Source organism: Microtus pennsylvanicus, chromosome 3, assembly GCF_037038515.1.
Source record: "Microtus pennsylvanicus isolate mMicPen1 chromosome 3, mMicPen1.hap1, whole genome shotgun sequence".
NCBI classification, from domain to species: domain Eukaryota; kingdom Metazoa; phylum Chordata; class Mammalia; order Rodentia; family Cricetidae; genus Microtus; species Microtus pennsylvanicus.
The window spans coordinates 89,184,341-89,210,936 of record NC_134581.1 but is presented as its reverse complement, the minus strand read 5'-3'; the positions used below and the strand labels follow the sequence as shown (position 1 = coordinate 89,210,936).

General features: G+C 38.2%; 1 protein-coding gene across 4 annotated transcripts in view; it reads left to right on the top strand.

The window, feature by feature from the left end:
• Positions 1-26,596, top strand: part of Zbtb44 (zinc finger and BTB domain containing 44) — a 49,024-nt gene that overhangs the window by 5,749 nt on the left and 16,679 nt on the right. For all 4 annotated transcript variants that reach the window (XM_075966453.1, XM_075966452.1, XM_075966451.1 and 1 more), the window contains exon 2: positions 22,646-23,718. In XM_075966453.1, coding sequence (XP_075822568.1) covers positions 22,701-23,718 — 1,018 coding nt within the window. In that variant the 5' untranslated portion in view covers positions 22,646-22,700. The remainder of the gene's footprint in view (positions 1-22,645; positions 23,719-26,596) is intronic.

The following is a 26,596-nucleotide window of genomic DNA, read 5'->3' as shown; positions in this document are numbered from 1 at the left end:
GGGTTCCGGCATCGTGTAAACTGAGGTAGTAACAGACATGGTGAGCCTGTAATGCCAGCACTCCAAAGGTGGAGGAAGCAAGAGGATCATCCTAGACCTAAGCCAATTTAGGTCATCCTGGATTGTTGCATGAGATCCTGTCTCAAAATCTCAAAACTACAATAGGATTTGAGTTCTTCAAGACAAAATAAACAACCACTCCTCAGCTCCAATATTATGGCAGTTAACACAGAGACTCACACTATCCCGCCACACACAACCCAGTCACTGTACAGAAACTAGGAGATGTGATGTACTTAGCCTAAATGAGACATATAGTATTACTTCCAAGGCTTAGGATCTCCTACGAAGAGGGGCAGAAAAATTGCAAGAGCAAGTCAAAGGTAGTGGCTGACTTCAAGGAAATAGTACTTTCTGCACACAACAGGGTTTCTGTTCACATACACTCAGTGATTGTGATAGCATGAGCAAGACCTGCACAAGATCAGGCCAGACAAAATTCCTGCATTGTGGGAATGGGTGTAACAAGTCTTTGTCCTGACAGCCAACTCCCAAATAACAAACAACATGGAGACTTATTAATTGTGAAAGTTCAGCCTTAGCTTAGGCTTGTTTTTAACTAGCTCTTAAAGCTTAAATAAACCCATTACTACTAATCTACGTGCCGCTATGATGCATGTGGCTTTTAATTCTCCTGTATGTCCTGCTTCCTCTGTGTCTGACAGGTGAGTTCTCTCTGGAAGTCCCACCTATACCTCCTGCCTAGCTATTGACCATTTAGCTTTTTATTAAACCAGTCACAATGACATATGTTTACACAGTCTAATAAAATATTTTACAACAAATGGGCAGTGGGGATGGGCACAAAAATCCTATGATAAGCCGAGGAACTATTGATATTTGATAGTTGTTGAGAGAGACAAAGTTGATTTTCTATAATGTTAAGACTCCTGGTAGATTGACCACACTACAGGGCAGATCTACATGCAAGAGAAAGTTGGGCAACATAATTGGATTCATGGAAAAATGAGGAGAAAAGGAAAATTCAAAGTTAGGTAGGCAAGGGAGTTGAGAGTGGCTATGAAAGGAGTTGGTATAAATATGATCAAAATATGTGACATTCTCAAAGAATTAAACATACTGTTTTTATCCCAGTATTGACAACTACTTAAAAATCAGTAAGATACAGTATCCCCCGTGTCTTTATGTACAGTAATCCCCTGAAACTTCTAGTAAATCTTTATAGATTTTTTTAAAAGATTTATAAGAAATTATATTGGGGGAGATGAGTATGTAAGCTTAGGTGAGTGTAGTTATAAGTAGTTGTGAGCATCCTAACATAGATGATAGGAGCTAAACTCGGGTTCTCAAGCATCAAGGGTTAAGAGGGCTCCTATGCACTGAGCCATCGCTCTAGCCCCTTTCTAGACTTATAAAGGGAGTTTCCTCATTGCTTAAGAAGCTCTTAATTAAGTACCTAACAATAATTTTTAATGCCCTTATAATTATTACATATATCAAAAACAATTTCTCCCTGTGGTTTCTTGATATTTTGTAGAATGCAATTCATATAAATTTATGGGATAGTTTTATATGCCTCTACATTCATTATGAAACAAATAGTTCTCCCACTAAATAAGGATTGGTTAATAATTGGGTTAAAATAAAAGTCTTGGGGAAGTTGTTTGTTGTTCTTTGTATTAAAAATACTTTGTTTTACCTTATAAGCTGAAAATCTTTAGACTTAGTCACAGGTAGGTTTTTGGTATTAGCAATGTTGGCTGAGATTGGGTTTTATTATGTAGTCTAGACTGTTTGGTAACTCAGTATGTATGCTAGGCTATCCACGAACTCCTGACAGTTCTTGTATCTCACTTTCCCCAGTGTTGGGATTGGAGGTATTATACCACTATCTATGCTTCAGTTTACTCAGTAGTGACTGCCTGTATGTTTGCCTTTAAAAATACAAAGAAACATTAGGTTTGCATTATACTCTTGCCTGAATGCTACATTAATATCTTTATTTAACATTACTGCCTCAGATGTTTTTTCTTGGCCAGCAGTTTTACTTATTCCTTATTCTGGAGTAAATCCTGGTTTCCAAGAGGCCAAAAGTAGGTGTCGAATCCCCTAAAACTGGAATTATAGGCACTTGTGAGTCATGTGAGGGCTAAGAACTGAACTTAGACCCTGAAAGAGCAAAAAAGTGTTCTTAACCACTGAGCCATCTCTTTAGCCACTCTGAATTTTTAAAAAATTTTTTTCTCCTTACATTTTATTTTCTTCACTGATAAAATTGAGATTCTAAATGTCTATCTCAAATGGTTATGTGAAAATGAAATCATGTACTATGAAAAAATACTTTAAACATTACTAGGCACTTATTTATGATTATTGTTACTGTTTTCAATAACAGAATCTTCTTTTTAAGTTTATGAAATATAGCTTAAATGTAACTCAAAAAGCCTTGGGTCATTCCTGCTACCGATGTTGGCTCTCTGATTTAAATTGAGTTATCAGTGGCTCCTTGCAGTCCTTCTGATTTGGCTTGGTTGATTGGTTGGTTGGTTGGTTGGTTGGTTGGTTGGTTTGGGACAGTCCTGCTGTAGTGTCCATGCTGGCCTGTACAGCAGTCCTCCTGCTTGAGCCTCCCAAAAGCTGGGATTACAGGCACTTACATGTATGTCTGTTTTGCTTGAAAGTGTGTCTACACCACATGTGTGCCTGGTACAGGTGGAAATCAGAAGAGGGCATCGGATGCCCAGGGCCAGTCACCCTATCCCCCTCTTTGCCTGCAACTTTCAAATCAGATGTGAGCACTTAGCTACTGCTCCACCATCATGCCTACTTGCCTACTTAGCACTGTGCTCCCCTCAATGATGATCATGGAGTAACCCTCTGAAACTGTAAGCAAGCCCCCAATGTACCCTTTTATAAGCTACCTTGCTCATGATTTTTTTTTTCACAGCAGTAGAACAATAAGATACACTGTAAATGGAAAGTGACATAGAAATAGAAGGGATTGCTAACATTTGGGGTAGAGAGCAAAAGAGTAGAATTTAACCTGTTGAGAACATTCAAGTACAACTTCCCAAAAGAGTACCAGAGGTTGAGAACTAGAAATGCATATGTTGTATTTAAAGAATGAGGAACCAGAGTAGGTTTTGCTGAAGTAGAATTCATATTAGAGTTTATGGAGAGAGAAATGGGAGCCTAAAGCATCTAAAAGGAGAATGGAGCAGATAGTGTGTATATGAGTGAGAAAATCTAGCAGACTCAAAGTTCATATTACTGGCCTTGTGATGTTTCCCCTCCCTTCTTTCTTTACTTCTTTCTTTACTCCCTCCTTCCCTCCCTCCTTACATTATGTGTGTGTGTGTGTTCTGTACATATAGGTGTGCATATGGAGCTCTGAGGACAAAAGAGAGAAGTTGGTTCTCTTTTACCATATGGGTCCTGGGAATTGATCTCAGGTCATCAAGCTTGATGACAGGTGCCTTTATCCATTGAGCCATCTTGCCAGCCCACATTTCTTCTGAGTCTCCATTTCCTTGTTAGTATAGTAGGAAATAATGATTCTTATGTTAATAATCTTGTATCTTAAAATCAGTATTAAATGCTCTAGCCTATGAAAAGTGCTGCAAAGCACCAAGGGTTAATAGTTGTTTAATGTGCTAAAACATGATAATGTCTGAACTCCAGTGATTGTCTTATTTAAGTAACAATAGAGAATTTAAGTTTGGGTAAACTCAACACTCAGGATACTGGTTTTGGGGGGGGAGGGGTTGTTTGGTTGTTGTTGTGTTTTTGTGTGTGAGACAGTTTCTCTCTGTGTAACTCTGGCTGTTCTGAAATTTGTTATTGTAGACCAGGCTGGTCTCAAAATCACAGAGATCCTTATGCCTCTGCCTCCTAAGTGCTGAAATTAAAGGCCAGTACCATCATCCCCTGCTAGATACTGTTTTAAGTAGTCTTAACATACTTGCAGTATAGAAAGGAATTTGGTCGGGGCTGGAGAGGTGGCTCAAAGGTTAAGAGCATTGCCTGCTCTTCCAGAGGTTCTGAGTTCAGTTTCCAGCAACCACATGGTGGCTCACAACCATATGTAATGAGGTCTGGTGCCCTCTTCTGGCCTGCAGGCATACACACAGACAGAATATTGTATACATAATAAATAAGTAAATATTTTTAAAAAGGGAATTTGGTCTTAATGAACAGGTTTATGTTGAAAGGAAAGAAAAAGAATTGTATTAATTTCTAGAAGGAAAAGAAAAAGAATTGTATTAATTTCTAGATTATTACAAATTGCATAATTTACAGTCACATCTAATACTTTTCCATAAAGGTGACACTAGTAAATACAGATTAGGTAGGATCCGGACATTGGTGGGAAAGTATTTCTATTTTTGTTTTTGTTGTTGCTTCCTGGAGACATTGAAACTTAAAAAGTACTTTTGTAAGGCATGAGAATAGAAGTTGGACTTTGTATTAGTAACTGACCAAATATCTGATAGGAACAATTTAAAGGTGGGAAAATGTATTTAGAAGGGGAGAAGGAAGGAAGGAGAGTTGGAGGGAAAAAAAGAAGATGTATTTGTATCAAGGTTTGAGAGATTTTTAAACTGTTTCTATCAGGTGGGCATGGGGAGTTCAACTCATGAAAGCCTTAAAACAAGGGAGATTTTTTGTTTGTTTGTTTTGAGACAGAATTTTTCTGTGTAGCATTTGTAGCTGTCCCAGAAATCGCTTTGTAGACCAGCTGACCTCGAACTCACAGAGATCCACCTGCCTATGCTTCCGTGATTATGAGCATATGCCACCATTGCCCAGCTAAGAGAGAATTCTTAACTGGTTTTCTCTTTTTGTTTCATCCAGGACCCAGCCTATGGTGGCATACTCCCCACATTCAGGTTATACTTTTTCTCTAGTTACTACTCTCTAGAGACATCCTTACAGAGATACACTTAGAGTTATGCTTTGTCAGTCTCCTAGGTTCTTCTCTAGCTTACCAAGTTGACAGTCAAGGTCAGCCATCATGGGGCTGGAAAGATGGTTCCTAGTCAAGAGCACTTGTAGGTAGGTTTCTATTATTGTAATAACACCAAGTCCAAAACCAGCCTGGGGAGGAAAGGGTTTATTTCTTCTTACAACCCCAGCTCACAGTCTACCATTAAGGGAAAACAGAGCAGGAACCCTAAAGGCAGGAACTGAAACATAGATATACATGGAATGGCATCACTGTCTGAGAGCTGTGGCTTCCATATCAATTACTAATCAAGAAAATGGCCCACACTAACTTGCCTATAGGCAACCTTATGGAGGCATTATCTCATTTGTGGTTCTTCTTAGATGACTATCTTGTCTCAGGTTAATTAAAAAACTAACCAGTACATCCTTTTTGGAGAAGACCTAAGCTCTGTTCCAGCACCTACATCAGAAGGCTCATAGCCATCTCTAACTCCGGTTTAGGGGATCTGAGGCCTCTTCTGGGATCCATGACCACCTGCACACATATAGTGCACATGCATACACTCAGGTACACACACACATAAAATAAAACTTAAAAGCCTTAACAAAGATAAACCATCACTCACCATTTGAAGTGTCTATGAGATAGCTATATGAGGATACTAGTTTTATGTATTAGCAATCTTGATTTGAGTAGCTAAAACAATAAAAGCATTTGTCATTTCAAATAAGACATAAGCAGTACAGGAGTGCAGCTATGGAGTTGTTTTATTTAACAACTCAGTGACATCATACACTTACGTTCTCACATTTTCACTTTGCCATTCTTACACTAGCTCATTGATGATTACAAGAGACTCCTGATTCTCAATCTTAAATCCAGAGATGAAAGCACTCAAAGGGCTTGTTTTGTGCTGTACTTTCTTTTTTTTTTAAGCCAAGAGATTTAACTGAAGTTCTAGTTTTCTTGGCCAGATAAACATTTTTTACAGCTAAATTGAGAATCTGTTGAGGTCTGTACCTCTGCCCAATAATACAAACATGTCCTTCCTTTATGACGTTTTAAGTGTTAAATGACAGAACAGACTATTTGAGCACTTGTCATGAGACACTAATTTATTGTTCATCAGGCACTGGTTAGTGGTTAGTGTTGTCTGGGGACTCTTGTGGGGATCTCTAGAACTTCTAAGAATCATTGAGGTCAAAGCAATTTCATAACAGTATTTTATTATTATTATTTGCTTTTCAAGACAGTGTTTTTCTGTGTAGCACTGACTAGCTGTTCTGGAACCTGCTTTGTAGACAAGGCTAGAGCCTCAAACTCAGATTAGTTTGCCTCAAAGATATGTGAGTGGTGACCATCTGGCTCATAACAGGATTTAAATGCTCTTTACAGCTTTCTTTTTCTTTTCCTTTCCAGAACTAGCCATGGTAGGTAGTACATACCAGTAATTACAGCATTTGGGAGCCTGAGGCAGAATTACTAGCTTAGTCAGAGCTACAGTGTAAGCTCTAGGACAGCCTGGGCTAAAGTGAGACCTGCCTTCCAGAACAAAATCAACCAACAATAGAAAATTCTGTGAAACAGCAGCGTGCAAGTGCAATGGAAGAATTCTACTGATTTCCAATAACCAGAATCAACATCACACTTTCTACCTCCCCTTCTTTTGTCTGAGAATTTTTTTTTCTTGAGCACTGGCTGCTCTTTTTTTTTTTTTTAAGGTTTATTTATTTATTATGTATATAGTATTCTGTCTCCATGTATGCCTGCAGGCCAGAAGAGGGCACCAGATCTCATTGCAAATGGTTGTGAGCCATCATCATATGGTTGCTGGGAATTGAACTCAAGGTCTCTGGAAGAGCAGCCAGTGCTCTTAACCACTGAGCCATCTCCCCAGCCCGAAAACATTAAAAAAAAAAAAAACTATTTTATGAGGTGGGTGGTGGTGGTGCTCACCCTCAATCCCAGCACAGAGGCCGGCCTCTGCAAATTCAAGGCTGGTGTGGTCTACAGACATTCCAGGGCAGCCAGATCTACACAGAAACTAGTCACAAACCAGACAACAGCAAAGTTCTTTTGTGTTTACGTGTGATAGACTTGTTTTTAACTGAATCATTTTTTTCCATATTTATATTGTGTGAGTGTAGGTGTGTGTGTGCTAGTCAGATCAGCTTGCAGGAGTCACTTGTCTTCATCTACAAGGTGGCTCCTGGGGATGGAACTCGAGATGTTTTCAGGGGTGGCAGCAAACACCTTACATGCTGAGCCCTCACACCAGCCCTGAATCTTTTTTTTTTTTAATTTGCAGGTTTTAAATTATAATATGGGAGGTTTTTGAAATACGCATTTTGCATACACTTAAGAGTGTAAAGAGACAACAGAGTCTGAAATCTGACTGCTAGGGTTAATGTCATCCTCGCAGCATACACCAGAGTTTGTTTCTTGTTATTTTTCTGTCTTGATTATCAGTGTACATACCATGGCTTCATACGCTGTAAGGGTTCTTGAGGGTATTTCAGTCATTCTTGCTTTTTAGTATTTGTCCCATTGATAGGGCAGCGTGCTTAATTCCCCCCATTCTTTGTTAGTCTAGCTATTTCTGTACTTATTTGTTGTAATATGAGCGACGGGGCTGCGTCCCCAGCACCCTGGCCGCCTGCTAGCTTATGCCTCGAAATAATTACACGGACACTGTATTCTTTTAAACACTGCTTGGCCCATTAACTCTAGCCCTTACAGACTAATTCTCATATCCCGATCAATCCATCTCTAATAATCTGTGTAGCATCAGTCTTACTGGGAAAGATTCTAGTTTACTCCATCCTGGGTCTGAGCTTCATGTGTCTGCCTCAGAGAGCAGAGCTATTGCGTCTGCCCGGGAGAGGGGAGCATGGCGTCTCTGAGCTCACTTCCTCTTCCTTCCAGCATTCTGTTCTGTTTACTCCACCCACCTATGTTCTAACTATCAGGGCAAGCAGTTTATTTAATTAACCAATGACCTTCCTCCATCACTTATTTCAATCAGAATGTCCTGTTTTTGTTTGTTAACATTTTTTAGCATTTTTACTGGTTTTGTGCCCACCAAGCATGATGGATTTTTTTTGTAAGATTTTAAAACTAAGCACAGAACAAAGCAGTAAAGATCAGAAATCCAAGAAATAGATGGCATTATAAGTTCATTATTATTGACTGGATATGCTAACACATACATATAATACAAACTCTCAAAATGAGACTGAAGGTCTACCAGATAGATGTTCAAGGCAAGCATGGACTATATAGTAAGTACCAAGCTAGATGGGGACTGCATAACAAGACTGCCTCAAACAACAACAAAATTTTGTTATTTCTTAGTAGTAGACACAGTTAATACTCTTTCTCTGGAAAATGGCTTTATCATTAAACGTAAGTAGAAGATAGTCCTTAATCTGAAATTTTGGCTATAAAGGAAAATACCTGAAGGATGGTTTCCAGGTTTTGGTAGGTTGGGTTGGAGGATTAAAAATGAACAGTTTCCTTAATCCGCAGCTTGACTTTTGCCCTTTGAGCTACTCATGATAAGCTGTAAGTGCCATAAAAATTTTAAGAGAAAGACCAGGTTTACATAACTTTTGTTGTGTATATTGTTAAAATTGTACTATGTGGTTTTTGTTGTTCATTTCTTTCTGGTTAGGTCTGAATAATAGGGGTCAGTTCTATTACTACACATGGCTTCAGGCATCCACAGGGGCTTTTATAGCCTCAAATAAGAGGGAACTATTACTCTTAGATTTTAATCTGAGTGGCTGGGCAGTTGAAGACATCCATCATTAGAGGAGCCCATGCCTGTAATCCTAGGAGAGGCTCACGGAGAAAAAAATAAATCTGAAGCCAGTCTGGGACTCAGTAGTCCTGTCTCAAAAAAAAAAAAAGAGGGGTATGAAGAGAAATTGTGTAGCAGAATGTTAGCTCAGTTTTAGATACTGAATTTGAAATGTGGCAAACACATCCAAGTGGGATTATCAAGGTCTCTCACTGGTCATTAGAAGCCCGAAATTGAAGTTCAGGAAGGATGTTGGAGATTTGAGATTGATTTGATCAGACATCGTCAAATCTACCATTGTTTACTCATTGCTGTACCATATCTTTGTGTGTGTACTGTGTGCTAGCACTTGGATACTTTACTTATATTCATTTCATTCCTATACCTAACTTGAGTCATCCAGTTTCTTTGGTAATACAGTGATGATTCAGGGTTATCCAACTACAAAACTCTTTTTGTTTTTGTTTTATTAAACTAGGCGTTGAATCTAGGGATTTATACATAGCAAACACTGAATCATTGAGCTATAACCTCAAACCATTTTTACTTTTATTGTAACACAGGGTCTCATTAAATTGTCCAGGTTATCTTTGAACATTCTGTAACTCAAATATATGTGATCCATCTGTCTTTTTCCTACTGGCTAATTTTATAGGAAGTGAAGGAGTCTTGCTACATTTGGGGCACTACAAAAAGACTTTATTTTTAAATTAAAGTATAGTAATGTACTAAAGGCTTGATGGATAATCCTTAGTCTTTTAAATGGACAGATAACAGAATGTCTGTCATGGCAGATCTAGAATTAGAAACCTTAATTGGAATTGAAGAATAGCTATGATTTAAGGTACATACAGTTTATTGGGAAGACTTGAGGTAATAAGTTTCTAAGAAAATAATTGAAGTTAGATCCAGTGGCATGTTCCTTGACCCTCGAAGCTAGGTTCTATAAACATGCCTGGGAGCTCAGATGATTAAGATAGACACAGTACTGTAAAGCAGGAATCAGATGAGTTGTGTAATTTGATGGAGACATGTCAGCAGTCGGATAAACAGTGCATTCATAATATATAGAATGGTTGAGAAGGCAGGCCAGCTAGTTCATCTCTGTAGGGGAACAGTCAGAGCAGGGATGCAGCATGGGAGAAGGGACAAGGTGACTGCAGAACGTGCTTTTTGTATGTACCGCTTAGCAAAATGTTAACCTTTTGTCAGTATTCCTGCTTGGACCAGGAGAAGACCTTATCATTTCATGAGTCTAAGGCATTGGAGTTATTAACTTGGCCATGCTCCTATCATGAATACTCATTTACACAGGAGTAAACTCACTCTCCAAAGGCATGAGCCTGTTCTTGTCCAGCTACTAGGGTTGCTAAAGCAGCATAATCTCTTGAGTCACTTTAGTTTTAGTTTTGCTTTTGAGACAGGGTCTAGCTACGTAACCATTTCTCAGTCCTGCTCAGCCTCACGAGTGCAGGGATTATAGGCATGCACTACTATGCTAGACTGAGCCCAGGAGTTCAAGGCCAGATTTAGCAATAAACAAGATCCAGTATTTAAAATAAAATTAAAGGGACTGAAGAGTTGGCTCAGTAGTTAAAAGCATTTGTTCTTACAGAGGACCCGGGTTCAATTCCTAGTACTCTCATGGCAGTGCAGGGCAGTCTATAACTCCAGGGAATCTAACACCCTCTTCAGACCTCTGTGGGCACCAGGCATGCAAGCAAAATACTCATGCACCTAACAAAAAAAAAACAAATCTAAAAAAAAAAAGTTTAAAAATAGTTTTGTTTTGTATTTCAAGACAGAGTTTCTCTGTGTAGCCTTTGTTGTCCAGGAACTCACTTTGTAAACTAGGCTGGCCTCACTCAGATCTACTTGCCTCTGCCTTGGTGCACCACTACTGCATGACAAAATAAATACATGTTTTTAAGAGGCTTTTTTTGTAGTTTTCATTTTCACTTGCAGATTGAAAAGTATTTCTCTGAGACACTCAGACAGTCTTAGGTGCTACTGTCTGGGTCTTCATAATCACTTTTCCTTACTTGGTTTTCAAGCAGCAGTACTACATAAGAGAGCTTTTAGAATTCTAGCCCAGGCTGTGGCTGTGTGTGGCTCAGAGGTACTTGCCTAGTGTTCTGTGGTGTTTGACTTGATCCCTATCACTTCAAAAGTGACAATCATTATTCTAGCACAACAATAATTTTTTTCAATCTTTTGTTTTGTGTTTCAGTCAATATTAGTGACCTTTAAAATTTTATTATTATTATTATTTTAGTCTTGGTTTTTCAAGACAAGGTTTCTCTGTGTAACAGTCCTGGCTGTCCTGGAACTCACTCTATAGACCAAGTTGGCCTCAAACTCACAGAGATTCGCCTGCTTCTATCTCCCTAGTGCTGGATTAAAGGCGTGCGCTACCCCAGCCCCCCCACCCCCAAACTTATTATTTTTAAAAATGTCTTACTGAGGATCAAAAGTAGCACCTTTCACATGGAAGACACTATGACACTTACCACACTAAGCTAACTCTCCAGCCTCTTGTAGTACACCATTTTGTTATAGGACTTGCCTAACTTTGCAACGGCTTGATAGTTTTAACTAAAAAAGACAGTGTTGTAACAAGCCCTAACTTTTCACCAGAGGAACTGCTTTATTTCTGTATAGAAACAATTTGACACTTTTAGGAGAGTTGGTCACAAGTTCTAGAAAGAAAAGATTTCTATTCTATTAATAGTTGTCCTAGGACAGGGAAGGTAACTCAGTGGTAGAATGTTTGCCCTAACATGTGGGACACCCTGGGTTCTACTCTCAAGATTAGATACCACATCCCACCCTGTGTAAGGAAAAAGACAGTTGTTCCTTTATAGGCAGTTATTTTATTATTAGCAATTGCAAACCTAGTTATGTTAAAATATCATGAACCAAAAGCAATTTAGAATTTTATTTTAGCTTTTGGTTCTGGGGTTAAAGTCCATAATGGTAGAGATGCATGGAAGAAGGAAGGAGTAGCCATGGTGGTTGGAGCAGGAAGCTGAGAGATGACATCTAGCAAGCAGAGGGAGCAAAGTGGAAGTGGAGTGAGGCTCTAAACTCTTAAAGGCCACCCCTGTGATGGCCCTCCTCCAGCAAGGTTCCATGAATTTCCCAAATGACTCCACCAGCGTGGGACCAGGTATTCAAATATGTGAGCCTGTGGGGGACTTTTTTTCATTCAGACCACCACAACTTGGAATGCAGATTCAGGGTGTGTGTTTGCGCACGCGCATGTCCGTCCACCCTCCAAGCTCCAATAATCCTCCTGTCTCTGCTTCTACTTTCCTAAACTCTACAGTGACACCCAACTCCCAGCTCCCACTATGACTGCTAGGGATCTGAACTCAGGTAAGGTCCCAATCCATTGAGTCAACTTCCCAGTCCTCAGGTTCTAGTTTTAACGCTTGAGTTTTGTGCAAAGTTGTGGATTGTTAGGAACCAAGTTATCTGGGGTCTACTTCTAGTTCTGCTAAGTTACTAACTTAGCTAAGCTTTCTGAATTTTAGCACACATATCTGGCAGCTGATAAATGTTTAATTAAACTCTTTTCAGAACTATTTTTATATCTAAAATTCACATTCCTAAAATTATTTTAGTGCTTTCTTGTATAAACACATGTGCATGCCACTGTACATGTATAGTGGTCAGAAGTCAGACTTGGGTGTTGGTTCTTGCCCTCTACCTTGTTTGAGACAGAGTCTCTGTGAATTCTGGGCTAGCTGACCCATGAGCTTCCCATCTTACCATAGGAGTGCTGACATGACATGCACCACCCTATCCCCCTTTTTTACATGGTTCCAGGGATGCAAACTTAAGTCATCTGATTGTGTACCAAGTACTTTTATCCATTGAGCCGTCTCACTGGTCCAAGTAGTTTATATTTGTTTTTTTGGGGGGGAGGTATTGCCTGTTTTCAATTTAACCATATTTATCTTTTTAACCTTAAAAATAACATTTAAGCTATGAATACTAATATCTATACAGTACATGAAAATGAAAGGTCCCAGTTCCAGTGTCACATTGGCTGGACATATAGATTAACTAATCTAGAGCAGTGGTTCTTAACCTGTGGGTCAACCCCTTTGGGAGATCTAGGTGACACTTTCACAAGGGTCTCATCAGGTATTTGCATTATGATTCATAACAGTAGCTAAATTATAGTTATGAAGTAGCAGCAAAAATAATTTTATGGTTGGGCTACCACAATATGAAGAACTGTATTAAGGGGTCACAACTTTAGGAAGGTTGAGAATCACTGATCTAGAGGCACTTGGAATATTGCTATTATCAAAGCAAAATGTTTCTCTGTAGTTGTCTATATCTACACATTAACTATTTCCAGAGCAGCTATTTGAAGTCCTGTTCTTGATCAGTTTAGTCAAAGTCTTCAAATGAGTAGATTACTTATCAAAACTTTTGTGATTGTCATATGTTAATTGGTTACAAGTAAATCAGAGCTTCAAGAGTTGAGTTTCATCCTAGCACTAGGGAGGCAGAGGCAGACAGATCTCTGTGCGTTCAAAGTCAGCTTGGCCTACAAATCAAGTTACAGGACAGCAAGGGTTGTTAAAAACAAAACCCTGTCTCTTAAAAACAAAACAACAGAAAATTGGTTTTCTATCTTAATTTTTTAAAAGAACCATTACTAATATATAGTATTATTAATAGTGTGGTAGTTATCAGTTATTGGCATGATTGTGATTATTAGAATTCTTGTTTTTGGTGTGTGGTTATCACTATTATTATTATCACTACTTTGCAGTTCAGGGGATTCAATTCAAGGTCATACACATGTTGGGGAAGCACTGTGTGTACTCATTGGGCTACATCCCAGCTCTTGCTATCTGAATCAGCTGTCTCTGACTCCTGAGTACTGGAATTAAAGGCATACATTACCATACCTAGTTTGAATTTTTTTAAAAAATATTATTTTATGTGTATGGTGTTTTGCACATGTAAGCTTGTACACCAAGTATATGTCTGCTGCTCATGAAGGCCAGAAAAGGATGTTGGATTCCTTGGAACTGCAGTTACCCTACACCATGTGGATGTTGGGAATCAAACCCAGGTTCTCTGCAAGAGCAACAAATGCTCTTAACCTCTGAGTTTTGTCTTCCTTCCCCCAGCAATCATCATCATCATCATCATTAAGTCGAGAGAGGGTTTCTTTGTGTAGCCTTGACTGTCCTGGAACTTAGTCTGTAGATCAGACTGGCCTTAAACTCCCTGCCTCTACCTTTCAAGAACTGGCATTAAGGGTGTGTGCCACCACCACCCAGAACATTAATAACTTTTTTTTAAAGACTTATTTATTTATTATGTGTACAGTACAACATTCTGCCTCCATGTATGCCCTCACTCCAAAAGAGGGCACCAGATCTCATTACAGATGGTTGTGAGCCACCATGTGGTTACTGGAAATTGGACTCAGGACCTCTGGAAGAGCAGCCACTGCTCTTAACCTCTGAGCCATCTCTCCAACCCCATTAATAACTTTTTTTAAGGGAAGAAAGGGTATGATAATTGTTGTCATCCTTATTACTTACAGGCATCTAAGATAATAATAAAAGAAATTCCAAAAATATCCCCTTGTGTAGATTATGAGTTCTAATATTTGTGAAAATTTTTATTTATATATAGTATATGTACTTATCTTTGTGATATCTGTGGAGTAAAGAACAAGAAAGATTTCATATGGTCAAAATTGTTTTTTAAAATGAGGTTGAATATATTAATTATATAAAAACAATTTTGTGCTGTTGAGATGGCTGCACTACTACAAGTCTAACAACTTCCATGCCATCTCTGGATACTACGTAAACATAGCCAGAGAGAACTGACTGTACAGAGTTGTCCTCTTACCTCTCTGTAAGCATACCTTCCCACACATAACATGCACAAGTATGATAATACATTGTTTTAAGGAAAAAATTGCTGCCAGATATGGTAGCATATGCCTTTAATTCCAGCACTGGGTGGGTGGGGGTGTTATGAGAGAATGAGAATTTAAGTGCTTCCTTACACTTTGTAAAGTTCTTAGGGTATAACCATGTTAAAAATCTGGTGTTAGACTGGAGAGATGGCTCAGAGGTTAAGAGCACTGGCTGCCATTCCAGAGAACCCAGGTTCAATTCTTAGCACCCATGTGGCAACTCACAACTGTCTAACTCCAGTTCCAGGGGATATGAAACCTTCACACCAAAGCTCATAAAATTAATTTTAAAAAAAATCTATGGTAGTATTTACTTTACTTCCCTGAAAAAAAAAATTTTTTTTCCCCTTCGGTTTTTTTGAGACAGGATTTTTCTGTATAGCCCATTGTCCTGGACAGACTGGCCTCAAACTCACAAAGGTCTGCCTCCACCTTCCAAGTGCTGGGATTAAATGCATACAACACCACCTGGCCCCTGAAGTTTTAAAAATAGGTAAAAATGGTTCCACTTATGCTGCATATGGTGGAGCACATCTTAATGCCAACATTCAGATGTTAGAGGCAGGCAGATGATTGAGTTCCAGGGCAACCAGACCTTGTCTGGGGTGAGGGGAGACAGGGGGTGCTACTTATATAACAATATGAACATACTTAAGACATTGAACTGCACATTTAAACTTATTTTCAGAATGACATTTGTTAGGCTATCAGCCTAATTTTTTTAAAAATATGTATTTATTTATTGTGTATATAGTGTTCTGTCTGCAGGTATGCCTACATGCCAGAAGAGGGCACCACATCTCATTACAAATGGTTATGAGCCACCATGTAGTTGCTGGGAACTGAACTCAGGACCTCTGGAAGAACAGTCCATGCTCTTAACCTCTGAGCCATCTCTCCAGCCCCTTATTAGCATGATTTTTATAAAATAGTTTTGCCCATGGAAGTGTATCACATACTTGAAAATCAGTCAGTCATTATATGTCATGCTAAAATAATTAAAATACAAATGAGACTGTTAACTTGGAAAAGAAAGAAATGTGAATCATTTAAAGTAGTCACTGTTCTGAAAATACAGTGAAATGTTAGGATTTGATGTTTGGGAGGTCTTGAGTCAAGTATATTAGAAGGCTATAGGCATGCATAGTCATTCAAAAACACCTTTCTAAAGAGTTGAATTTGAGCACATCTCATTAATGGGTAAAACAAATGCTATACGTTCACACAGTATTGTAAATTGATAAGCTGTGGTGTGGCTCACTCAGGAGAGCATTATGCAAGTGACCACTTGAAAACCTTGAATTGTAAACTGAGACAGAAAGTAGGGAAAGGAAAAACTGAAGAGTTGTGTTTTTTGGGAACTAAGTTCCATTTCAAATTGGTGAAAACAATTTTGCATTACTGTCTCAGAACTATAAATATACTTAATGCCACTGAAATGTAGACCTATCTCAGGGTAAACTTTACGTAAGTAGCAAGTGCTCTTGAAGGATGAGCCGTATTTCCAGCCTCAAGAGGTTTTTGATTACTTCTTCAGTCATTTACTAGTCTTGAATTTGTCTTTCTCATCTTGGTTTCATGAGTCCATCTATTTGAATCTTCTCTTTTAGTTAGTTTGGCTATGGGTTTTTTGATCTTGCTAACTTTCTTAAATTTTTGTTTATTTTTGTTCTAGAGACAGGGTTTTTACATAACTCTGGCTGTCTTAGAGCTCACTATGTAAACCAGTCTGGCTTTAAACTCATATGGATCTGGCTGCCTCTGTGAGTGCTGGAATTAAAGTTGTCTGCCACCACCGTCTTGCTTTTACTCTTCATTCTCTTTTGGTTAGTTTGGCTATGGGTTTTTGGATCTTGTTAATTTTTTCAAAGAACCATTTCTTTGATTAAGTTAATTTTCTTTCTTGTTTCAGTTTCATTAATTACTGACCTGACTTTATTTGGGTTTCTATTGTTTTTAAATTAATTATTTATATTTTTGTATACATGCTCTGCATGCATGTATGTATGTATGTCTACATGTTAGAAGAGGACATTAGATACTATTATAGATGGTTGTGAGCCACCATGTCATTGCAGGAAATTGAACTTGGGACCTCTGGAAGAACAGCCAGTACTCTTACCCACTGAGCCATCTCTCCAGCTCTAAGTTTCTATTATTTTTGTTTTTACGAGGCTCTTGGAGCACTAAATTATCCATTTGAAGTCACTCTGCTTCTTAAAAATATTTTATGCTGGGGCAGGGAGGAGCACACATCGTGTGTGTAGAGGACAAAGGACAGCATATAGAGTTGGTTCTTCTCTTCCACCTTTGTGGTTTTGAAGACCAAGTTCAGTAATTGGACTTGGCAGCACGCGTTTTCCTTACTGGCCCATTTCTTTACCCTTGAACCATTTCATTAGACACCTGGGTTTTGTGGATTTTTTTTAAAATGTAGTCACTTGTAGTTGATTTTCCTTCTGTAGTACAGTTTTCCTGGTATCCTAAAAGTGCTGGTTTTCATTTTGATTCACTTCTAAGCATTTTAATAAATCTTACCCTCAAACTGAGCCAAAATAAATCCTCTCTTAAGTTGCTTCTTAAGTATTCTGTACAGCAAGAAAAAAATAGCTAGTTCAGAACATTGGTACCAAGAAGTACGTCTGCTATGTAATACACCTGACCATGTGGTTCTTAGGTGTTTGAAACTGGTTTGCAGGAGGAATGTGGAAGAGTTTGGAATTTGGGACTAGAAAATTGCTAGAATGCAGAAGTTAATGAGTTATTCTGGTTGGAGTTTGGAAACTAAGAGAAACATAAGGTGTGGATACCCAACTCAAGATGTTTCAGGGCCTCTATTAGGAAGTGGGCTAGATGCCATTCAAGTTACAAGGTTATATTGGTACATGAGAGGGGCAGGGGCGGTGCAATCAGTCTTCATTGTGACTGTGGCCTGAGAAATTTAGTGAGGCTGAATTTTAAAGTAATGAGTACAGTGTGTTTGGTGGAGAAAGTTTCAATGCAAGAGTAGCATTCAGAGTGTGTCACATGGCTACTTGCTCACTGCTCTTACTCAGGTCTAAAGAGAGCCACCATTTTACCCATAAATTCTCTGCTTAGTACTGAATTAAATTCATGTTAGTACTGAATATTTGTAGGGTTCAGTCATTGAGAATGAGAATTTGAACCTTTATATGAAGAACAATGATAATGTCATTGACTTTTGAATGTGGAAGATGTTGTTGATGATTAACCCATTCTAAAAGATTTGTTATACATTTTTAAAAATTTTACACTTTTAAAAAAATATTTGTTTTTATATCTATGGTTTTGCTTGTTTGTATGATTGTATATGTACTATATGTCTGCCTGATGCCCAAGGAAGCCAGAAGACATTGGATACCTTGGAACTGGAGTTAAAAAATTTTTAAGATACAGTGTAGAGATTCAGGGAACTGAACCTGGGTCCTCTCTAAGAACAACAAATGATCTTAATTGCTGAGCCATTTCTCTAGCCTGGGGTGAGCCTTGTAGACAGGGAATGAGAACATAATAAGCCCAACAGTCTTTAACTAGAGTGTTTTAGTATAGTTCATGCTCTTATGCCCTTTTGGATGGTTTTATAGTATAGAGTGAACTCTAAGTCATGATAACAAAGTTTCTAGAATTTCTAGAACAAAGTTAACAGAATTTCTAGAGTGAATAAAAGAAGTTCAGGTCATTTGGTAGAAATAGTAGAGTCATAATGTAAGCAGAAGAAATGATTACCACACAGCTGGAAATACATAGGCTCTAAAACACTGACCCAGGAGAGGAACAAGAAAACCCAAAATTAAGGATTGTTTAAATTTTAAACAGTTTTTATTATTTTGTTATTTAGTGTGCATAGGCACATTACCTGCATGTACATGTGTGCACTAAATGTTTCAGAAGGCCAGAAAAGGACAACATTAGATCCCCTTGGACTGGAATTACTGAAATTGTGAGCTGTATGGGTGCTGGGGACTAAACCCGGCTCCTCTGGAAGAGCATTACTGAGCCGTCACTCCAGCTCACGCAGCAGTTTTTAAACACAAGGTTAAATTTCTTGGAGATGTAATTAATTAATCTTAGAAATCTCCAATAGTATTTGTTCCAGGCTGGAGTTAGGGCATTCACAATAGCCTGAACAGTGGGCAAACTACTAAGGTATTTAGAGTAATACCCAAGTATTCCTGCTTTTTCAGACATGCGGATTTTACGTTTTTGAAGAGGAACTAGTCACTTGTAGATTTGTTGGTATAGTGTGAAAAGTTAGCTTCAGTTTAGCAAGACCTGAGATAAGAATCTTGAAAGCCTAGCTGAAGTGAGAGTGGTGAGAATTACCTTCCCCTTGGTTGAAAAGGTTGTTTGTCCTTTTAGGTCCTTTAAGAGGATACAGTTTCCAGGCCTGATTTTAAGATGTAGGGAGAGATATGAAGAGGGTGCCAGGAAATGTTGACCAGCATGCTTTCTGACCAGGCTTCTAAGAATCAAACTGTAAAGACTGACCTGGTTGTTCCTAAGATAGGATTTGGTAGGCATGCCAGTGTTGAGGAGAAAAGGCCTGTGGTGGGATAACTTGAAAGTGCTTAAGCATAAAAATGCTCGTTACCATTATTTCTTTTCCTGTTGCTATGACAAACTACTGACACAAAAGCAGCTTAGGGGACAAAGGGTTTGTTTATTCTGGAGATCATGGTTAGAGGACAGATCTGTATATTATCTCTTGTAAGAATACCTGGTTGATTTCTGAGGCATATTTTGTTTTGGGGAGAAAGACTTCTAGGCAGCCCCAAAAGGTGTCAATAACATTGAATAAACCACTTACATTATTTGTATATAGATATGCGCGAAATCCATTTGCCAATCCCATCTAGATATGTTTTCCCTCAACTAAGTGGGAAAGAAAGAGGTTAGCCTGAGATGTCCTTGAGGACTGAAAGGCCTGCACATAGAGCAGTTTTTACTGAATTAAAGTTATAATTTAATTCCTGGTTTGAGAAGTAGATAAAGGGGAATATGGAGATTGTGAGAGACTTGCACCCTACATAAGTATTATGTAGTCTGAGAGATGTTGCCTTGTTGACAGAGGAAGGATTATTTTTTTCTTGTAAGGAAAGCCAGAATCATTCTTTGTTAGCTTCTTCCTCTATTGGTTCCTCCTATCTTTTTAGCCATACTCAGGACTGATTGAGGAAATGAATAGCCAGGGCTGCAGTGGCTGGGAAGGGTTAAAGGACAGCTTTCCTTCCTTTTTTTTATCCATCCTGATATTTTTGCAATGCTTCTGAAGCTTGAGTCTTTTGTGTTTTGTGCAGTAGATAACTGCAGCCTGGCTTGGGTTTAGGGCAGCCCCAGTTAAAAGTCCTCTTCTAGATTGCTGCATGTGAGTGTAGGATGTGGAAGGCATGTTAGGAGTCAGTGTGTATGTTAAGTCTTGTACTTTTTCCAAAAGGAGAACTCTGGTAAAGGCAGTAAGTTATATGTCTTGAGAGTAGATGTTGTTTAGGGGTATGTATAGACCTATAAAAACTAAGAATCTTTGCCCCCACGCAATATGTATGAGATTGTCCTTAACCGCAGTATTCATAATCAAAAAATAGAAACAGGCAGAAGAGAGAACTCAGTGGCTCGGGTACTTGTTGTATAAGCACGAGGATCTGAGTTCAGTCCCCAACACTCATAAAATGTTGGGCATGGTGTTATGTACCTGTGATTCCAGAGCTGGGGACACAGACAGAAAGATCCCAGGGGCCTAATTGTAGTTTTTGGTACTTTTAGGATTGAAAGAGACTACTACTATTCCAACTACTGAATTTCTTTCTCTGTTGCTTGTTAACTATGTATTCAATTAGCCTCCAGTCTCTGATATAGGTTCTATTATCGCTGTTTTACTGCTGAAGAAATTAAAGTACAAAGGTTAAACTTCATATCATTATATACATGATGTGATCAAGATGGTAATCCAGTATTCTGGTTCCATTCTATGCTTTTAAATCAGACTCATATCCTTCAGAATTTACCCAAGTATAATAGGCCTGAGATAAAGAGAAAACATGCCTCTGCTTTTAAAGTTGGGCCATTAAGAGTGATTACTTTGATTGGCACCATGTAGTTGAGGGCAGTCACTAATTTTTTCCTTTCAGGAGAGAAGAGAGTTGAATAGTGTTTGGAATTCAGGACTCACTGATTATTGGCAAAACTCCTCTTTTAATTTCTGGCTCTTTAATCATAGAAGATGGAGGTAACGCCAGATTGAAAAAGGTTTTCACTCCTTTCTTGTCTGGGTAGCCTTGAACTTTCTTGAAGGCTGGTACAGTATCTAGGATCTCCACCCAAATCAAGTTTGAAGTGGTCTGATTTTAGGATTCTGTTTAACATTTTCTAACTATGACGCTTAATTTCTAGTTTTTTAATATCTGAGTTCATACAAATGGTCCCTAGGCCTTGAGTATCATTTGCTCTGAAGGCATGCTACTGCTGTCAACCACATGATGGGAATCAAAGTATATTTACTGACATACAGTCAATGAACAACACATGTATACAACTTTCTGTTATACAAATAAGAGAAAAAATTATCAAATCCATTAAGTTACTTTCTGCCTAGATCAATCCTAACTGTATTATCTCTTTGTGATTAATTTGGGGGTTTTGTTTGTTTGTTTAAGTTTGGAGTTTGGGTGTTTGTTTTTTGTTTTGTTGTTTTGAGTTTTTAAAGACAGAATCAGTGTATCGCTGGTTGGCCTGGAACTAACTAACTAACCATGTAGGTCAGGTTGGCCTTGAACTTGTGGTTATTTTCCTAATGTACTGCCCCTACAGTGCTAGGATTACAAATGCACATTACTATGTCTGCCTGTGATTTCATGTATTTAGGAAAAATATGTGGAGTAGGGCTTGTTTTGAATGATGTTCCCTGATTTTTCTCCTTTGGAAGATTGAGCAACACTTCAATCTGCATAACAGAGTAAGTGTTTCTGGAGGTTTGATTTGGTCAAAGCATTATTTCTACCATATCAGCTCTCTTGCCTTCTTAAGATTCATCTTATGTTATCTTTTATCATGATGTCAAGTGGGGAACAATTTTGTCTCCTGCCATTAGATTATTCAGACTTTTTAAAAATCTTGAAATCTTTCTTTTTCCCTTCTCCCTTTCTCCTATACCTTTATCTGAATAAAACATTTGACAGAATCATTATATAATACTTGCCTGAATTATTTACTGCATGGTCATATTTAGAAGCAGGGATAATTATATACCTTCTGACCAAGGTGTCTTTGCCAGTCAAAAGATTGTCATGTGTTAAGTACTTACAGCAATTTCTAGCACATAAAAGCACTCTATAATTGTCACTTAACTATCATTTTAAAATGCTGCTCATGGGGCTGAAGAGATGGCTCAGAGGTTAAGAGCACTGACTGCTCTTCCAGAGGTCCTGAGTTCAATTCCCAGCAACTACCTGGTGGCTCACAGCCATCTATAATGAGATCTGGTGCCCTCTTCTGGCATGTAAACATACATGGAAGGAATGTTGTATACATAATAAATTAAAAAAAAATGCTGCTCATTAGTAAGACCACTGGTTGATGGCATAGAGAATATATCTTTATTATTTGTGCATTCATTGTATTTATTTGATACAGGATCTTATCCTGTAGTCCAAACTGGCTTCAAACTTACTGTGTAGCACAGATTGGCCTTGAACTTGTGGCAGTCTCCTTACTAGGATTATAGGAATTTGATACCACAACAGACCAGAAAATATATCTTTATACCTCCCATACCTGAAATTTTTCACTGTCTTATTTTAGGCTTTTTATTTGTCACAGTGATTACATGAAAATGGTATAAATAGTCCATTTCAGCTATTAAGATATCATTTTGTGTTTTGTTTTCTATATTTTTTAGGACATTTCTGATTGATTGCATCCTTGAAGAGCATCAGTAGAAGAGGAAAAAAAAGATGGGTGTGAAAACGTTTACTCACAGCTCCTCTTCCCACAGCCAGGAAATGCTGGGAAAACTAAATATGTTACGAAATGATGGACATTTTTGTGATATCACTATTCGTGTCCAGGATAAAATCTTCCGGGCTCATAAGGTGGTACTAGCAGCTTGCAGTGATTTCTTTCGCACAAAACTTGTGGGCCAAGCAGAGGATGAGAACAAAAATGTGTTGGATCTTCATCATGTTACAGTGACTGGCTTTATACCTCTTTTAGAATACGCTTACACAGCCACTCTGTCAATTAATACAGAAAATATTATTGATGTTCTAGCTGCAGCCAGCTATATGCAAATGTTTAGTGTTGCTAGTACCTGTTCAGAGTTCATGAAATCAAGTATTTTGTGGAATACACCCAATAGCCAACCAGAAAAGGGTCTAGATGCTGGGCAAGAAAATAGTTCTAATTGCAATTTTACTTCTCGAGATGGAAGTATTTCTCCAGTGTCTTCAGAGTGCAGTGTTGTGGAAAGGACCATTCCTGTCTGCCGAGAATCCCGGAGAAAACGCAAAAGCTACATTGTGATGTCTCCCGAGAGTCCTGTAAAATGTAGCACACAAACAAGTTCACCCCAGGTATTGAATTCCTCAACTTCCTATGCAGATAATAGAAATCAGCCAGTTGACTCTTCCTTAGCTTTTCCATGGACTTTCCCTTTTGGAATTGATCGAAGGATTCAGCCTGAGAAAGCAAAGCAGACAGAAAATACCCGGACTTTAGAGTTGCCTGGCCCGTCTGAGGCAGGTAGAAGAGTGACTGACTACGTGACTTGTGAGAGCACAAAAGCTACCTTGCCTCTAGGTACAGAAGAAGATGTGCAGGTCAAAGTAGAAAGATTAAGTGATGAGGAAGTCCATGAGGAAGTGTCCCAGCCTGTCAGTGCATCTCAGAGCTCACTGAGTGATCAGCAGACAGTGCCGGGAAGTGAGCCAGTTCAAGAGGACCTTCTGATTAGTCCACAGTCTTCCTCTATAGGTATAAATGCTTCTTATATTTTTCATTTTTTAATAATTCAAACTTTTTTATTTTCTGTGCTCAGTCTTATAAAAATCATAAAAGGGGGAAGGCTAAAACATAATTGAATTTAATTATTTGTTTGTTTGTTTGTTTGTTTTGGGTCCAGGTCTCAATAGATAGCCCTAGCTGGCCTGAAACTCATAGAGATCCACCTGTCTCTGCTTGCATAGTGCTAGGATTGAAGATGTGTGCCACCATGATTAAAGTTTGATGTTTGCATTTTCAAAATTATTATTAGCACTGTAAGTTTTGTGTATGTGTTTAATAAGTTACACATTAGGAAGAGGGTCAGTGGGGTATATAAGGTCAACGGGAGATATAAGGGTCAAAGGCAGAGATAAAAATTGTGAGTTACTGTTTATTTAAAGAGACAGCCTTACTTTGTAGTCCAGGTTGGCCTTGAACTGCTGTTTCTCTTACCTCAGTCCTAGGTGCTGGGATGACAGGTATGTACCACTGCACCCTGCTGCTAATCACTTTCAATATTTAAAAAAAAAACAAGGATTTTTGAAAACCTAGTTAAAGAATCTAGGCACAGTAATGTAGACACTAAGAAAACACAGGCAGGAAGAGGGCAGTAGCTCACAACTGTCCTCAGCTGCATAATCAAGATGGCTGTGAGAGACCCTGTGTGTCGTGGGGATCTACTTTATTAAAAATGGGTGAAGGCATTTGCTGCCTGAGGACCTAAGTTTGAGCCCTGGAACCTCTCTGATAAAAGACAGATCTCCTCTCCCTTTTCCCTCTCTCCCCTCTCGTCCCCCCCCCCAAACACACACACACACACACACACACACACACACAATACATAAATCTAAAAAATAAAAATATTTATTGAAATTTTAAACAGTGTGCAACACATGGTGCTATGTAAGGAGAAGACATCACTCTTTTACAACAAAAGAGATAAAGATATATCAGTAAGTGACTACAACAGACTAATGAAGATCCTGTGTTAGGCAAATTAAAAGGCATTATTAGTGTAGCAATAGAAAGAGCAAGTTAACCACATATATTTGAGTGGAGTCTTAAATACCAAGAATTTGCCCAAATAAGCCCACAAAGTGAAGATGTTAACAAACAAAGCATCTAGTAGAAGAGCTTGATTGATGGTTTAGAACATCCAGTAAGCAGCAGATTTAATGCAAAGTGATATATAAAGGGAGCATGGATACTTGAATCTTTGAGGAATGAGTTTGGAAAGTCCAGTTAAGGGTTACATTCAACTGCATGTAACAGAGCCCTTCTACAGTGGCTTTACCAAACAAGATTTTATTTTTATTGCATGGTATGTTCTAGAATAGGAAGTCTAGAACTTGTAATGTGGATCTACAGTGTAATCAGTTCCAGGCTAATTGTATATTTATAACTTAACCATCTTTAGTTACCTGTTTAGATGTAAGCTTATTTGCTTTGTGGTGATGACTTTGTCTTGACTTGCCTTCTAGAACGGGATAGATATCACTTGTAGTCGGAAATGCACTAATGAAGGTTTCCCAGAAGCACTTCTTAAGAAACTAGTGCTATTTTCTTAGCTACAGAGAATCTGAGAGATTATTTGTTGAGTAAATGACTACTTTGAACAGAATTAGAGCAAAGTAGAGCTGATTGTAGCAATGCATGCCTTAACTACAGTATTAGGAAAGTAGATGCAAGTGGATGGGTCTTGAGGACAGCCAGAGCACTACATAGTAAGAGCCTAATCTCAAAAATACAACAGCAATAATAAAGCACAGTGGATATTGAATATGCGGCAAGCATTGCCCACCATAGATAGGCTAAGTAAACTTATATTTTACCCTAGTTTATCTTAAAAAGAATTTTTAAAGTATGCATATACTTAAGGAAAACTAGTAAGTTTGCTTATTTTATTTACTTAATGACTTTTTTTTTTTTTTTAATGTATGAGTGTTCTGTCTGCCTGGCCTGCATGCCAGAAGAGGAGCTTTTTATAAGATGGTTGTAAAGGCACCATGTGATTGCTGGGAATTGAACTCAGGACCTCTGGAAGAGTAGCTAATGTTCTTAACTGCTGAGCCATCTCTTCAGCCCCTAAAACCTTTTAATTACAATATTTTATAAATAATACAACCTAGTAATGTTGAATGTCTGCAGTGAGACAAAGAAGTCAAAGTGCTCAGGATGAAATAAATTTTTTCTATTACATTAATTGATTCTAAGTAACAAGTTTAGTTTATTGTCTGAATTCAGATGTATCTTATTATTGATAATCTTTGCCATTGTTTTTTTCTTTCTTAAGGACACAAAAATTGATAATTATAAGATGGATAGAATTTTTGTCATCTAAACGCAATAACTACAGTATGAACATTGGTAGGAGAAGGTTGGAACCTCACTTTTAAGAATAATCAGCAAGATCAGTTGTGTGTGAATTTTGCTTGAATATGACCAAGCAGTGTCAGGCCACAATGAAATCAAAAGGTGGGATTGGTAATAATTTACAAATTTGGACTTTATAAAACTATGGAAGAGCCAAAACTCTTGAGAGATTCTTATACTCATGGTTGGGAAGTAATAAAACTAATAATAATAATTAGTAATGATCTCTCTAAAAGATTAAAAGACTAAGAACATATTAATTTTGTTAATTTCTTGTTTGACATACTCTTGAGTTTCCAGGATTGCTACAACACAGTATCACAAGCTTGATAACTTTGAAACAGTACAAATTTATTTTCTCAAAGTTCAGAAGGCTCAAACTCCAAAATAAGGTGTAGAATATCTCTGTTCATTTAAAGGCTCCCTGGGAAGAACCCTCTCTTGCCTCTTAAAGTTGTCACAGTTGCCAACCATCATTTACATTCCTATAAATTAC